General features: G+C 38.1%; 1 protein-coding gene across 1 annotated transcript in view; it reads right to left on the bottom strand.

Annotated features, from left to right (window-relative positions):
* Positions 1-18,215, bottom strand: part of bcar3 (BCAR3, NSP family adaptor protein) — a 74,345-nt gene that overhangs the window by 44,891 nt on the left and 11,239 nt on the right. Inside the window, 2 exon segments of the mRNA NM_001097265.1 lie at positions 4,279-4,315; positions 16,324-16,652. Of these exon segments, the coding sequence (NP_001090734.1) occupies positions 4,279-4,315; positions 16,324-16,640 (354 nt within the window). The 5' untranslated portion in view covers positions 16,641-16,652.

Below are 18,215 nucleotides of genomic sequence, written 5' to 3'. Positions count from 1 at the left end.
ACTTAATTCTAAATATAAAATGAAGCTTCATGCTAGCCATGGTAGCCACTAGGAATGTGATCACATTATCACTGACTGTGTTCAAGACTAGGAGACCTGAGGAGGATCACCACTACTACTACTACAACTGCAGAATTTACTAACATTCATGATTCCCATGATTTACGGGGTTTTTTGTGCTAAAACTCAAATTTTTGGAGAAAAAAAACAAAATTTTTTTCTTAATTTATTAGGCGTGAAAACTACGAAAAACACTAATACAAAACTTTGGTCACGTAGTAGTCAATGGGAATTGTTCTAGGCAAATTGTAATAATCTAATCTAATTTGTGCATTTAGAGGTCTTCAGTTTTTTTTGAATATTCTACAAAGATTTATCGAAAAACTTTTCATTTTTTTCTCCAGTTTAATTTGTTTGTGCTTTTTCAATTTGAATCTTTCAATAAATGACTAGATATTTGCAGTTTTAGTGAAAAATAAGTTTAGTCGTCGTTTCAAAAACCTCTAAAACTACAAAAATCATAATGTTAATAAATCTACCCCATAAAGATCACATCATGTGAAAAATGAGAAGGAAATATTTAATTTTGACTCAAATGCCAACTACAAGGTGTCACTTATTATAAACCTAATTTCTAGCAAGTAATTCAAATGTAATGAATAACATAGCATTAGTTGTCTTCTGAATTTTGCAAACACATATACAATGGTATGTTTTCCCCCCTCTCATTATGGTTTAGAGTGCTCTTTAACCTTCATTCCGAACAATAAACTGGCAGGTGAAAAGCTCAGCAGTACAGTACCCATGTGAATGAATGTCTCATGAGGGGGATGAAGCTGGTTCTGGGGATATGCACACTCAGGCAAAACATACAGCACAGCTAATACATCCATTATCCGCTCCATACAGGCAGTGCTAATCTCCAGCAGGGTACAACATGCTATTGTTTCTGCAAATCTCTTTCATGGCTTGTTAGCAGACTGATTCAGAGCTGACCGACTGTTTTTACTTCTTGGATAAAGGAGAATTGTAAGAGAGCCATTACAGAGGAAGCATCCCAAGCTGCAGACAAAAGGAGGTCTTACAGCTACTTTCTGGGCCACAGCCAGATTGCACAGTGCCAAAGCAATTCTTCATAGACCTGACCTGGTGTCTGTGCGCTCTCCTGTGCCCTGGGGTGTCACACTCACCGGCTTGCCCAACACTCAAGCAGCTATAATTAAATAGGTGTGACTATGATCCTGTTTGCCGCATGTAGATGAAACACAACACCTGAAAACCTTGTATTCTGAGGGTACATCTGTAAACATGTTGGTGCAAGAGACCTTAAAATAACTAAAAGGCTTTTTTACTTTGCAGATGCTGACTGCTGTATTTGGGAAGGAACAGATGCAGCGATAGCACTAGGGCAGGGACTGAAGTGAATGGTGAACAATTTCTGTAAAGCACTGCATTATGCCAACGCTATTTATAGGATAATATTATAGGTTGTTGCTCAAGTGCAAATGCAAATGCAATTATTGATAAAGCAAAGGTTCTGTGTTTGCTGTGATTAGGAAGGATGCTGGGAGTTGCAAGTCATTTTGGAACCCAAATTTTAAAAAACATTATTTTAAGAATTTTAAGATACCCCAAGTAATGATATTTGGGTATATCAGAACAATATTAAGCTGCATAACTTTCATTAATACATATTAGTAGGAACTAAAATAATGCAAACCTGGACTAAATTTATTAGCTGAAGATATCAGAAAATTATGCAGTTTGACCAGCAGTGATGCTGCAAAGTGCACAAAGAATGTCTCTGTATGTATAGTATGGTAGTTCACATACATATGTATAACCACTTCTGTATAAATCAATGCCATTAGGAATTAAACCTAAACAGGGTATCTTTCCCACTAAACCTAACCTTTCTCTTCCCATTTACAATTACTACTGATGGTGAGCTCATTAACCCAGTTTATTTTGCATGTCACCTCAGCGAACATCATTCTTAGATTAGAGGAAAGGAGCTTCCATTTGAAGCAGCGTAGGTGGTTTTTCACGGTGAGGGCAGTGAGGTTGTGGAATGCCCTTCCTAGTGATGTGGTAATGGCAGATTCTGTTAATGCCTTTAAGAGGGGCCTGGATGAGTTCTTGATCAATCAGAATATCAAAGGCTATTGTGATACTAATATCTACAGTTAGTACTAGTGGTTGTATTTATAGTTTATGTATGCGAGTGTATAGATTGGTAGGTGTGGGTTAGGTGTGCTGGGTTTACTTGGATGGGTTGAACTTGATGGACACTGGTCTTTTTTCAATCCTATGTAACTATTCTTCCCTTTGTTTCTTTAGTCACATAAAGCTTACAATTAAAATCTATTGCTGTAATCTCTTTAGGAACTGCTCAAATACTCATCCATGTCTTTATCCTATTCCACCTAGACTACTGCAACATCTGGAGGTTCCTTAAATGCCTATGCTCAGCAATAAGAGTCTCTTATCACCGGTTAATTTTATTGAAATGCTAATAATGAGAATCTTACTACCTTCACTACAAAACAGAGTACAGCTTTGTCAAGAACTTTATAATCCTTTATGAATCCTTTAAAAAAGGTGGTTAAAAAGGTGGTTACAGCATTGACAGCACCCGACACAATGTGTTGTAGAGAGAAACATTGCTGTTTTTATGCATTAAAAAATAAGGCAGGATTACAGTACGTCTGTTGTAATAATCTCAGATTCAGAAAATCAAACGCCATTCTAAATTCCATATCTGTGCTACAGAAACCTTTCAAAGGGGTTTCACTACCCCAAGACAGTTTCTTCTATTTGTTGCATAAGTAAGGTAAGGCAACTTTCTAATTTACAATGAACATTTCTATGGTTTTAAAGTTCCTTGTAAATGTTACTTTTAAAAACAGTAGTTTTGTGGCTATGTATGTTTTCTGCACTTCTGGGTCTGAATGCAAAACAATGTAGCAGTAGCCCTGGAGAACCAACTTCTACTACATTGTTTCAAGAGACGGAAGCAGAGAGCTAAAATGGATTAACAAATACTGCTTTAAATTGCATTTACAAAGTTAACTTTAAAACATTGAAAATGAATGTTTACTGGGAAGTTTTATTACAACACCAAAGAGTTTTATATGAACAAAATATTAACCTACATTATACCATGGAACAGGTAAACCCACATTCCCTACAGTCCCTATAACAGGAAACGTGAGTACCCGGAAGGAAACCCATGCAAGCACTGGGGGGAAAATATAAACTTTTTGCAGATATTGCCCTTGCTGATATTATACCTAGGAACCCAGTGCTGAAATACAACAGTGCTAAACCTGGGTATCCTAACTATTGCATCACCTTGCTGCCCTTGGATCTGTATTCATGGGCACCACAGATACACTATAATTCATCTCACTTTTGCATTCAGTTGTAGTCTAACATTGTTTTCCACCGATTAATGCTTCTCACTAACAGGTCAAGTTAACTTATATAGCCGCAATCGCCCCACCAAAAGATATTAGATATCTTAATGTACCCAATTCCCAATATAATAGAGCACCTACAGCCGGTTCAGATCCCACAGTAGTAGTGTAGAAAGTTCAGGGCTGCACTGCGATGGCCCAATACTAAAACACCCAAATTGCTTGATCAGATTTGTGCAATGACACAAGCTGATCGTCAAACTGATCATTTTGAAGGCCAGCACGCAACTTATTGTAAAGTTCAGAAGCTAAATTATGTAAAACTTGTCTCCTTAAAAAATAAAAGGTGCATGTGACTTCATGTTTAGTGTTATGACATCATGTGAGATACAAAGCTTTTACCTACTGTATACCAGAAAATTCACAATCTACAGTACATTACTTTTTTCTAGAGTTTTTTTGCCAGATAAATATTTTCATGGTATGTAAGGTAGACTGAGAACAATATTGGCAGGCTATAAAACAAGTACACAAGATACTCTGCTTGCTGGATCTGCCCAACTTGGACAGATTGTGCTTTGAGAATCCAGTCAAGGGAAATTTCAAACTAGGACCATTTTCACTGCTTTGTAAGGTCTTGATTTTAACAAGTAATTGTAATAAGTAAATAAGGCCTAGGCATGCAAGCCTAAACCAAAATATATTGGAATATGATTTACTGTATCTAAAAACTTCAGAACCTGCATCTAATGCAACTTTGCTGATCAGCTTGTGTCATTGCACAAATCTGATCAAGCAATTTGGGTGTTTTAGTGTCGGGCCATCGCAGTGCAGCCCTGATGTTGTCAAATTCACTTACCTTGACATATTCCATTGATGGATCCAGATAATATTCTCTGAAAGGGAAAAAAAAACAAGAGTTAGTTAATTTTGCCTGCTTCTCACAAGCAGCTCAGAACTGCACATAAACAAAAGCGAATATGAAAAACCAGAAGTGCACCAGTAAAGGTTCCAGGCTTTAAAGGACAATGAAAGGTTAATATAAATTAAAAGTAAGTCTAAAGGCATTCTTTTTAAGTACTTACTGCATATCTAAATTCCCAGATCCCTGCTTGCTTCTCTGAGATATGGTGCTGGCAGCCTACAGCAGTGTGAAGACTACAGTGACATCACTGAAATCTCTCTCCCCTTCCTGTAGGTGCCAGCGGCAGCCTTCCTATTCTCTGAGCATGTGTGTAACTTGATCCTGTCTCCTGTTCTGAGCTACACATGCCCACCGGCCAATCAGAAGCAGATCTGGCAGAGGGGAGGGGGGGTAGGGAATGAAACACATGTGCAGTATGAAGCAAGGAGGGAAAGGAAGGGAGAATACCTTTTTAGAGATGGCTGCCTGTTCTAAAAAATGTGAAGTAAGTGTGACTGAGTAAATATTTGATTAGGTGAGCCAAAAGTGTGGTGTTTTTACTAAACAATAGGAGGACTATTGGGCAGTATGCTTTTTAAATTTTGACTGCATTCTCCTTTAACAGTAAGCCATTTACTCCCAGTAACCTTCAGCACTGATAATAACCTTACTTATTATCTGCTTCACAAAGACTGCCTTGTGCTGGTAACCATGGTACTTTCTATATATATCATTCAGTTCAATGGAAACTGGAAACCCAATTTTGGCCTTATGCACACCAAAGAGTTTCCTGCAATTGTATATAATTCGGGTCAGACTGAGTCAGCCACTTCGGGTAATCTGATCTCAATTGCATCAATTATACACCAAAACAGTATCTAGATCAGTGACTTGTGTGGGCATACCTCATAATTCAAGTTCCCATGTGCCATAAGCATGAGAAGACAGGGCCACACAAACCAGCTAGCACAAGTAGTGTTTCGAAGCAGCTGAAGCTGGTAGCTGCTGAAGGAATGCCAGCAACAGATACATCAAATTGTAACATGTTAGAGAAGTTTGGTAATCTACAAAAACACACAAGGGGTAAACAAAAACAAATTCATTTTTAATATGCAAAATTTAGTAGGGATGCACCGAACACAGTTTTTTGGGTTCGGTCGAACCCCTGAATCCACCCCGATGGATTCGGCTGAATACCCAACCGAATCCTAATTAGCATATGCAAAAATCACTGAGCGAGGTGAAAAAATTTCCCCCCCAACATTTAACCATTTGGAATGCTAATTAGCATATGCTAATTTGCTTTAATTAGGATTTGGTTCAGCCAGGACTGTGGATTCCGACAAAACCGAACCCTGGCTGAATACCAAACCAAATCCTGGATTCAGTGCATCCCTAAAAATTAGAAAAGGTTATTATCTGGGGTGTACTATTTCAAAAAGTGTTTAGTGAAGGTAAACTGCCCCTTTAACGTTTATCACCTGATTTCCTCACACTTTGCCTTGAGAGATTAGGTATACTCTTAAGAAAGGAGAAGGAAAGGTCTAATCACAGGAGAGTGACAAAATGTAGCGCACACCCAGTGATTGCAATTACTTACCAGATACCCTGGACTGGTGCTCCTGCTAGCAGAAAAATGCACTGGCCCAGGGTACCCAAAACCAAGCGATCTTCTTCCCACATATAACCCAGAAACTGCTTCCCAAACCATAACCCTAATACAGGTGCGCTGCTACCATGAGGCGAGTTGAGAACACAGTTACTAGGGGTCGGCAAAAAGGCACTCCTGGAAACTTTAAGAGCCCAATTTCCGTTTTTAAAACAGAAATTTGGCTCTGCTAGTGTAGAGAGCGCAATTGCACCCTCTACACTAGTGATGCTACCCCCTGGACCCCCTCTGGCGCCTTAAAGGAGAAGGAAAGGCTAAGTCACTTGGGGGTGCCAAAATGTCAGGCACCCCCAAGTGACTTACATGACCTACCTTGTACCCCGGGCTGGTGCTCCCGTTAGGAGAAAACAGCACCAGCCCGGGGCACCTGTAGACACCGCTTCCTCCTTCCTTTGCGCGCTGCTGCCGAAATCCGTGGGCCGGCGCATGCGCAGTAGAGTGAAAAGCCGACTTTAATGTTTAAGTTCGGCTTTTCACTCTACTGCGCATGCGCGCGCAAGCGAGGAGGAAGCAGGTAGCGCCGGCAGCTGCCCCGGGCTGGTGCTGTTCTCTCCGTACGGTGGCACCAGCCCGGGGTACAAGGTAGGCGTTCTAAGTCACTTGGGGGTGCCTAACATTTTGGCACCCCCAAGTGACTTAACCTTTCCTTCTCCTTTAAAGGTAAGTGTTGGGGAGGCACGATTCTGAAGGCAGACGAGTGAACGAAGAGGATCACCCGGTCACATTTTCACCGTCCCGGGGTTTTTCTATAAAAAGAAAGTGAACACCCCTTTGATGGCATATAAAATTTTTTAAGCAATATTTCTGAAACTATGGCAAATAGAGTTACAACTAACTGAACAATAAAAACATAATTGACCATGCAGCATTTCTAGTTAATTTAGCTAAGATTCCTGATAGACTAATTTTCCCAATTACTCTAGTGCACTGACCCCCTTACTATATTATCACATAGCTAGACATGGTCTGAGGAAATCCATGTTCCATTGCTTTGCATTCTAGAGCATTCACAGTAACATATTAATTAGGGGCCCCTGCCTCATTGTTTTGCCTCAGTGTGCCTGTTACACAAACTGATCGGATTAAAAGGGGAATTCAGGTTACGAATGGAGGTTGACACAGCACAACTAAAGCCGACCATACATGCACCAATATTATCATATGGAACCTCGTTTATGGCAGCTCGACGAGACAACCGATATTGCAAAGGCTGCGGATGTTGGTCGTCTCGTTAATCTGACAGGTTAAAAGATTTTGATCGGAGCCCGAGCAAAATCTACGTTTAGGGCTGAATCGGCAGGTGGAAGTAGAATTTATATTCTTTCTACCTCCATATCGGATGATTCAGCCCTGAACATCAATGAAGGGTTGGAACGATGTTTCCTGCGACCAATGCACAAAAGATAATGTTATTGCTATGTGTATGGCCACCTTAAGGGCTCCTTTTCTTCACAATTATGATTCTCAGAGAAGCCATTGGTGATTTTGTTACCAATTTCTAGCCAAAGGGGTTTCATCCTGGCCAGTGGTCTGCTCTGGCTATAATATTGTATTGGTAAGTATTACTATCAGCAGTAATGTAGTTAATAAATGCAGTGACTTTTTAAAAAAAAAAAAAAAAAAAAACTATGTATGTATATCCAGTCATTTCAGGGCTACTAATTATTATTGACAGTTTATAAAATGCAGATGCTAACAGTGTGGCTGTACTAAACATGCAACAAAACACAAAAAACACAAAACACAGCAATAGCCACAAAACGTTAAAATCTAGTCACTCACTTTGCAAGTCGGTGAACAGTTATGGAGAAAAATAGCCTTCTTTGTGCAAGCTGGTAATATACGAGAAATATTTGTTCTATAACTTACATTTGAAAAGCCCATTTCTAAGGTGTTAGAAAGCAGATACCGGCAGGTGCTGGGGAGCCCAGTGGGGGTTTGAGTTACATGAGTATGTGTATGTGTCAATTAAATAAATTTTCCCCAGGGTCTGCTGGGATGTGCATGGGCCTTAAAAAGTTTATGCTAGGGCCACTGTAACTTTAGTCCCAGGAATCTAGTACAGCAGCAAGCAATATTTATATATTTTGCAATTCTAATGATGGCCTGTAGAGGACTCCCTAAGCTAAACTCATACTCATACATCAACATCAAATGGGTTTATTTTATAATGCACAATGTAAATGTACATATATTAACTAAACAAAGTTTAAAAGAAAGATGTACCCCGGGCCAGGGCAGTTTTCTGTTAACAGGAGCACCGGCCCAAGGTATTAGGTAAGTGATTGCAATCACTGGAGCTGCTCAAAATTTGGCACCCCCCAGTCAATAAAGCTTTCCTTCTCCTTTAACCAATGACACTTCTTGACAGGTCTCCTAGTGGTGAGTGAATAGAAAGAGACAGACAGATATTGCTTTCAGTAGCATCTATATTTACAAATACACATTAAAGGAGAAGGCAAGGTGGAATTACTGGGGGAGCCAGATCAAAATAATTTTACCCGCCCCATCAACAAGATGTGTGATATCTCCAGCCTTTGTGATATCAGTCGCCTTGTCTATCCGCCATACAATCCCCGAATATCGTACAAAACCTGGTTTATAGCAGTGTGTATAGTCAGCTTAAGAAATCAAACTCTAGCTTAGCACAAGGAGAAATAATAGGTTACCTGAAAACAGTTCTAATGTGTAGCACTGGCTCCTTCTGAAAGCTCAGACTCAGGCACAATGCACTGAGATGGCTGCACACCAATATTACAGCTAAAAAAATACATTTGTTGGTTCCAGAATAATATTTTGATTGGTAGAGTGAATTATATGCTATGTAGTGTAATTTAGAAATAAAGAGTAAACCATAAAAGTCATGTCAAAATCCCTTTAATTCTAAGGTAACTAGGCACCTCTAAGGGCTCTGGCACACGAGGGAGTTTAGTCGCCCGAGACAAATCTCCCCTGTTGCGGGCGACTAATCTCCCCGATATGACATCCCACCGGCATACGCGGCGGCGCGATCACCGAAGATGATTTCCGATATGCCATCCCACCGGCTATTTACATTTCGGTGGTGGAATGTCATATCGGGGAGATTAGTCGCCCGCAAGAAGGGAGATTTGTCGCGGCCGACTAATCGCCCCGTGTACCAGAGCCCTAATTTGGACTTTTAAAACTCCCAGATGCAACCAAATAAGTGCTTCTCTCATACAGATAAGGGATTTTTCTAAAGGAACAACAACTTCCTTTATTGCCTGAAATGTCTGCTGACTTGGTTTGTTAACCAAAACAATAAATAGTTGATAACTTTAAAGGTTAAACTCAAGGACTTTTATGCCTTTATTTCTGGGAAAATGTATGCAGAGAATGTTTAGTCCTGCAAACACCTTTTCAAAACATGCAGAAAGGCTGCTGTAATAAAACAAGGATCGCTAAGTCCCATTTTTATAATTGGGCATAGTCAGCATGGATATGGTGTGGCCTAACTGCCCTGTGCTTTTAATATTCAAATGCTGAAAGGTATGGTACAGTAAAGGTTATACTATACTGCCTATTTGTGTTCATTTGTATGAGTGGGAGAAGCCACTGGCTATAATGATACAATGCCTTTATAGTTCAAATATCATTCTTGCTGGTTTTAAATATTTATTATTACCTTAAATATTTTATTTTTAACTATATATGAGAGAGAAAGGTACAAATGCTTGGAAAATCTGGATTCTGTGATCACAATTACAAAAGGTCAGCCTTTGCAACCTGATCTGATGAAGCAGAACCGCTGAATTACACAGAGGGTGATCTATCTTGGTAAAATGACTGTGCCTTGGTACAGCATCTAGTCAGACATGCAAGACTGTCATAAGATACAGCAAAAAATACAGAGACACCACATTCAATCACACAAGTATTTGTTAAACATACATGTTGCATTAGGCAAATCCATTCATCAATAACTCAAGATACAAGGCCAACAAACCTTATGCCACACAGAATGTCTGCAGTGAGCCCTATAAAGGCTGAGGGTGTAAACACATTTTGTATGATATTAATGTACAAGAGGGTTATAGATAACACTTTAATGGGAATGTTACGGTAAATTTCCCATGCCGAGACAGTCAGAGCAAGCCTCATTCTTACTGAAAAGTGTATCAGATGAGAGAAAACAGCAGAGCAATTGCAGTGGGTGCATGAATGTAAATGGTAAGGAAAGATTTAACACTTTGTCAATCTAGAACAAAGACAAGAATCAAATGATGCATTAGCTGCTTTTAGTTTTCCTATGGGACCTCTAGGGAAGTGGCCCGGGATAGTTTTCACATGTAAGACACCAGATGCAGCTTTGTGCTTTTCTTAGGCAGAATACAAAAGCATCAGGTTTATTGCCAGGACATTACAATGCACCTCCACCAAAAGACTAACACAGAATTTTCAAAGTTTCTTCTAAGAAAAGTAAGCTCTAACACAGTGAAGACTTCAATATGTTACAATATGTCACAGACAAAAAAAAAAGGCAATTTTTTTTCTAGAAATGCCGCTCCTTTCCAGTTTTATTCCATGTATCTTTAATTACATATTTAAAAGGTTACAATATTTTAATGATAATTAGTTTATCAGATATATTTTCAGAATTTTACAAAGTATCACTAGCTTGGTTTGTTACTAGGGGCCTGACTAACCAGCCACTCCGTCTCACTAACATGCAGCCAGTACATGAAAATGCCCAAAGAGGTCACTTTGTAATTTTTATGTGAAGGTATATGGGCACATAGGTATTACACTGCTATGATATAGCAGTAACAATACTAGCAGAGCAGAGGCTTATGGTTAATATCAACCAACAAAATATTGCATACTGAAACAAAGGAATTTTTATTCTGTTTTGCATACTTCTTGCAGATACAAATGCTTAGCTCAGTGCATGCCATGCCACCCAGCTGTACAAAAGAATCTGCATTTGTTTCTGTGCGCTTGTGAGACCTCCCAACAGTCACTGCTACACACCCATATCTCTGCATTCTTTGATTCTCTATGCAAGTGATACACACACAAACAGCTGTGACAGTTGCTACCCTGAAAGCACTGGAATATTTTTTTCTCATCAGTATTTCAGATATCTATGGATTCTCCATTTTTTGGGTGAGGGCACACTACTGCAAATTGATGTTATTGGGATAAATATAGGGCTAACAGTCTGCAGTGTCTTATTTCACTCTAATCTAGTTCAATGAGATCTGCCATCATTAACCCTGCAGGAGAAAAATCACATTAAGTAATTCATACATGTAAAAAAAAAAATACAGTGTCCTACTCAAAAGCCATAAATTGAAAAAAACACAAAATATAATGAGGTTAGTGAAGATGCGGTTATAACTTCAAGGGGTTGTTTACTTTTAGTATGTTGTAGATAAGTAAAAATTCTGGGGTCCCCCATTTGAAAGCTACAAAGAGTCAGAAGAGGAAGGCAAATAATTAAACTACAAAAACTAAATATGAAGACTAACTGAAATGTTGCTAACTGACCATTCTACAACATACTAAAAGTGTATTGAAAAGTAAACCACCCCTTTAACTTACTGAAGGGTGTATTGTAGGAAATTACAAATCGGTTATTATAAAGGAATACTGTCATGGGAAAACATGTTTTTTTTTTTCAAAACACATCAGTTAATAGAACTTCTCCATCAGAATCCTGCATAGAAATCTGTTAATCTTTTAAAAGAGCAAACATATATATTTTTTTAAATTTCACATGGGCTAGCCATATTCTTCATTTCCCAGGATGCCACAGTCAGGTGACTTTAGTAAACTTTAGACTTTAAGTCACACTTTACTGCTGTGCTGCAAGTTGAAATTATGTCACCCCCCTTTCCCCCCAGCAGCTGATCAGCAGAATAGGAAAGTAGCAATATAGCAGCTCCCAGACACCTGTATTGCTAAAAGTGGCAGATATCAGAATAGCACTCAATAGTAAAATATCCAGGTCTGGCTTGGGACTTCAGCTACACTGAGCAGGAGAAACAATAGGTTCTCTTAAAGCTCAGACTCAGGCACAATGCACTGAGATGGCGCCTACACACCAATATTACAACTAAAAAAAAAATAATACATTTGTTGGTTGAAGAATAAAATTTTAAATGACAGAGTGAATTATTTGCTATGTTATAAGTGTAATTTAGAAATAAAAAGTACAACCTAAAAATCATGACAGAATGTCTTTAATTTAAAGATGCTAAAAATTCACCACAGAGGTCCCCACACTATACAAAAGTAAGTGCACTTTACCTGCCTCAGGCCTTTATAAAATTAGTAAATGGCTGCAAAAGCCCCACAGAGCAAAGTATCGCACTTTATGCACAGTTCATTTGAGTTCCCTGATGGTACATGTTTGTCAGCTGGTACTAAGCATTCATGTGCCTTCCCCTCATGGGGTACAATTTGTCAAATTTAAAATTATGTTGCACAGTAAATACAAAGATATACCCATGACATATACCTGACACTTTCCTGCATATAATGACTCTTTAATGCATAGGAACCAACAACTGGAAACTATACAGTGAAGAGCAGCACTAACATGATAAACTCCTAATTCAAGATCAAGAATTCCTACCTACGAGTTATTCTGCACTATGACAAGTCCGCACCACTATGTAACCATCATGGATTTCCTTGTGTACATATACCGTTATGCTTTCATAATCTTCTTTTCCAGGAAGGTAAATACTTTTATCTTTTTCAAAATCTGTAGTACGTTCGTGTGAATTTCAACAGCCCCATGGATAATATTTATGATCTATGAAATTCTTTAAAAATCCTGCATTCCATCTGCTTAAAGCTTGTGACTCAAGCCCCACTCATACTTCTCCAAAAACATTACATACCTTTGGGGAGAATACTCATGAGTGGGATGGGGAAATACATATTCACAGTTTTCTGGTGCTGTGTCATTTCCCTGTTATTTAGATCAGATAAAGAAACACAAATTAACTTGTTCTGGGCACTACAATTAATTAAAAAGGAGATTTGGGACCTGTTCTCCAGAATTCTCAGGGCCTGGTGTTTTTCAGATAAGGGGTCTTTCTGTAATCTGGATCTCCATATCTTAAAGCTACTAATTAAACATTAGTTAAACCCAATAGGATTTTTTTTCCTCCAACAAGGATTATTATGCATATCTTTGGATCTAGTACAAGGCACTGTTTTATTATCACAGACAAAAATTTATAATTTTATTGTTAAAAAATTGTTTCAAGTAAAATGGAGTCTACGAGAGATGACCGCCCTGTTCTTCAGAGCTCTCTGGATAATAGATTGCATAAAAAAAAAAAAAAAAAAAAAAAAAAAAAAGGTAGCATAATGAAACATTAGGGACCCACAGCAAAATATTTTTGTGGGAACCTAAAATCCAAGACGTTTAGCCAACTTTAACTGATACTGCAGGACTCCACTGTATGATTTTGATTACTAAAATCGAAGCAGTTGCATGCTCCACATTCCTTATTGTTTAAGCCCCACTTCTAAGTGTATTCAAACACACAGTAAGAGGCTGAATCACTTCCCCAAAATCACAGATGCAAACTACCACACATGAAGCGATTATTTGCCACAACTTTAAAAAAAAAAAAAAAAAAAAAAAAAAAAGTCACACCACAAACGGCGCAGGATGGGTTGTGTATCTTTACCTATGACAGCTAAATCGCCGCGATTAGTTGCATCAACTGAGTTATCTAAAACTCAATTAAGCCCCCAACACATCACCATTTAGCTTATAACTCTAATTAATGTTATTCCTGCATAGCCTTGCATTTATCAACACTATACCTCATTTGCAAAGTGACAGCATCATGCATAGAACTTATATTTATGAACAATTTAGTATTATCAGCAAAAACAAATACAGTATGTACAATGCCCAGCTCCAGGTCATAAAAAAAACAGGTAAAATCCAAATGGCTAAAGTACTCCCCTAATACTGGTCCAATCAGATAATGTTTTGTTTACCATCACTCTTTGTAATATATCCTTCAGTTAGTTATCTGTCCAAGTACAAAAATGATGATCCAACCCAGTATTCCTTAATTTAATCAATAACCTTCTGTGTGGTACTGTTTCGAATGCTTTAGCACAATCTTACTAGATTACATCAATGCCACCCCAATCATTACACTTTTGCTACCTCACCATTCAATTACATTTGCCTGGCAAGATCTATTATGCATAAAACCATGCTAGCACAAATTGTGAATTGCTGTGTATTCAAGTATCTTATCTCTCATAACCCCCTCCAAAAGCTTTCCTACCACTGTCAAACTATCAGGCCTATAGTTTTCAGGCTAAAAAAGCACCCTTAGCACCATTATACATCTCAAATGAACATGTATAAAATCTTAATAAACAAGGTAGAACACATGCCCATCTTGTTCTTGAGTAACAAATACATAAATAAAATACCCTATACACAGAGTTTTATGAATCTCCTTACATGCAACTGGAAGGGATGCTAAGTTAACAATTCATAATACATTCATAAAGATAATCTGTGTAGCTAGAAGAAAACACTGTATGCACAAAAAAAGTGTATATGAAGAGAAAATTCACACAATTTCATTGTATTGGATTTTTCTGGTGCAGTTAGCATAAATACCTACTGAGCACTCTTTTTATTCTGTTAATCACGATGGTCAAGGAATGAGCTGATGGGAAGCTGTATCCTATAATGAAAAGTCAATAGGGGTCTTACTGATGAATGGCACTAAAGCCTCACAGGGGTAGGATTTTCACTCTGGGAGACAACTTCTTGCCAGGGGCCAATTAAACAAGGATAATGTACACATCACTAACAGTGAATACACCAGTTTACTAAAAGGTAATTGGCATACAGATAAAATTCCTTGCCACCTAGTATGTTAAACAAGTTCATGATGTAACAGCAATATTTAATTTAGACAACTCCAGCTTAAATGAGTTACAACCCCCAGCATTCTCAGTCAAACCCCTGGAGGGTATGAGTTTAGATCCATGGCATTCTGCACAGCACGTATTTAAAATGCTGTTCACTTTTTACTACTTGTGCATTGTAACACAAGTTCTATCAGAATTAATATAAAGGCCTGCTCAAGTTAATTCTAATTCATCTTATCCTAACTATTTTATGCCTGATGAAGGAAGTGTAGTTTTTAAATCATAAAAGCTTATTTTTTTATTATAAAAGCTATAAAAACAGAATTGTTTCCCCCTTAAGTTAAAACACAAGATTCAACCCTTAAAACTGCCATTTCACCATATAACCCTGTCCTATTACCTATAGAAAGCTTATAACTTCATAATCCAAGGTGAACTAGTGGCCCTTTTAGTTATAATACAGAAAGCTTTATGCTGTGAAAGCCAAGCCAAGCTGATTCCATTCTGCCATGTTTTCAGTTATACTTCGCTGATATCACACTATCAAAACACAATGTAAGTAGATGATTATTTCATGAACACTCATTGTTTGTGTTCAGCTGCCACGGCACATTTTGGAACCCTTTAAAATTGTTTAAACTTCCACACACAGATCTTTTTTATGAATATACACACCTCCAACATTTATTTATTTACTTAAAATAAAGTTAAATACTTAAGACATTTGCAAAATATTTCCTCAAACTACATGCTCATTTAGGACTATTGATAATGAACTAAACCTCAACCCTGAAATGGATAATATTTATGAGTACGACCTTAGTGTTTTATGGATGCTGGTCTTTTGTCGTCCTCATAAATATTATCCATTTCAGGGTTGAGGTTTAGTTCATTATCAATAGTAAATGAGCATGCAGTTTGAGGAAATATGAAGACGTACTACAATATCTAGTGGTTTATATGAATCATGATGGAAATGGGAATAAGAAAAATAGGGACAGAGGGAAAATCTTTAGAGAAGTACTGTACTGATTAGTAAGCGATTAGTGGCGATTTTGGGTCTGCTGACGCCTGAGGCAGCAGCCCTGATTCCACCCACTCTCTCCCAATCCATGCTTACGACTTTAGCAGCGGAGCGGGTCCAGATCCACATCGCTAATACAGAGAACGCTAATGCGCTCTCTGTACTAGCAGAGCCAAATTTTTGTTTGTTACCAGATACAGATTTTTGCTGCCCCTGGTAACTACCTGCTTACTGCCGCCTAAAGCAAGTTTCTCTCCTTTGAGATACATCTCAAAAAGAGTGATCAGGAAGAAATGCTTTCTATGCTTGCTATAGCAATGAATGTATCATGTTTTCTCTTTGAAATGTATAAACAGGTAGCAAAAAAATTATGTACAGTATGACTCAAATGTAAGTACAATTTTTGGCCATTTACCTCATATTAAATATTCCCGTTCTCCTCTCCTGAAATGGATACTCCTCTTTAATATCTTGCATTACTGGGTTAGGTAACCTGTGTGATTTAGAGTGGGGCAATGTTCCCAAATGGCAGAACACGTCAGAGGACTTAATAGGAACCCTTTCTTTCTTCTTACGTGGAAGAGTGCCGTGGATGCAAACATTCTGAAATGAATCTGAGCGCCTCTCTCCAAGGGCAGATTTGCTACCCAAAAGGTCCATTGATGATACCAGTGGGAACTGGTGGTTCATTTGCACATTTCTATGGTAACTGGCAAATTTCCCAGCAGCCATCATTCTTCGGTTCTGGAAAAAAAAAAACACATACACATTGATCACTGCACTGGCGAAGAGTCAAAAGGTATTTTGTTTTCACGAGCCTCTCTAAAGGCTGAAAATCAAATGAAAGAAATCAAATTCAGCTAAACTATGGATTCTTATCTTTTAATCTGAATTCAAAAGTTCTCTTTGTTCACAGTCTCTATGCTCTGAAATTAATTTGGCCAATTTCCATCACCACCAAACCTAACTGCTTTCTGTTTAATTGCATGAATCCTCTCTCATCCTGGCACTAAGAATGTTCTGCATTCTGGCTCAAGGTCAAAATGCCGTGAAATGAACTTCAGAAATATGTATTGCAGATACTAGACAAAAATTCCTCTGTGCTAAACACAGCAGTATTTGATTATGTCAAGTGCAGACATCTGACTTATCTGCTAAATGATGGCAATAGCAATTCTCAAATTTATACTGCAACTAGTTATTTTTTAAACTATTTATTAACTTTTTTTTTTAAATTCTTGTTGTGAGGCTTCTGAAATGCAGGAATGTGTTCTGAATGTTGCATTCACACGTGCATTCTTTAGCCAACAGTTTTAATTTCATAGAATGGGGTTGTAGTGGACAGTCACCAAAACACTGGGTGTATGGGTTCCACCTCTACCCACACATCCCACTTACAAATAGGGTGTGGATCACACTGGGCTCTAAATGTTTTTTTTTTTTTAATTGCACCCAAACCAATGTGGGGACAAACTTTTATTCTTCTACTTCAATGGTCACCCAAGATAGGAGGTCAGATTTTAAACCCCCCACAGCTGGGATTGCCAGGGGGAGTGGGGCATTTTGACTACTGATGTTTTCCACCTGCATCTGTGGCCAAAATACCTTGTATAAGAAATGCATAAACTGGTAACCTTTGGTTATTTTATACAATGTAAAAATTACGATAAAAAGAAAACACCATAAGCAGGGTTGCTACCTGGTTGGTATTTAGGGCAGTGACACACAGAGAATAGTTGTTACATGTATGCTTTCCCACCGGCAATGCACTTTACTGCCAGTGTGAAAGCATATCAGGGAGATCAGTAGCCAGCAGTTGCAAAGATTTAATGGTAGGCACCTAATCTCCCTGTGTGCCACTACCCTTAACCATCAGACAGCTCAAGCAAGTACCTTGGTACTAATAATACTGGTTGTCCTTCAGATCATTATGCATTATTTATCTAGTGCCAACATGCTAGGCAGCACTTTCCTGTTCATAGTTCAAATCAGTCACTGTCCCAGTTAAGTGTATTCTTTAAATTCCTGATTACATTCATACACAGTAAAGTCAACTTTTGTAGGAGCCAATGAATCTGCCAGTATGTGATCAATCACTGAGCACATAAACAGCCAACTTTATAGCTTGTTAAATTAGGTGATAATGGTGGAAACAAGTCAACTGCAATTTCATGTTAACAAAGAATGTGAAAGATTTGTGCAATGTTGCCAAGAATACCTTTCAGAATTCAAAATATAAACTTTGAGAAATTAGAACAGTCTACAGAATCAAGGTAAATGCATAATAGGTATTCATACCAATTTCAA

The sequence above is a fragment of the Xenopus tropicalis genome, chromosome 4, assembly GCF_000004195.4.
Source record: "Xenopus tropicalis strain Nigerian chromosome 4, UCB_Xtro_10.0, whole genome shotgun sequence".
NCBI classification, from domain to species: domain Eukaryota; kingdom Metazoa; phylum Chordata; class Amphibia; order Anura; family Pipidae; genus Xenopus; species Xenopus tropicalis.
This window is presented reverse-complemented; position numbering and strand designations above follow the sequence as displayed.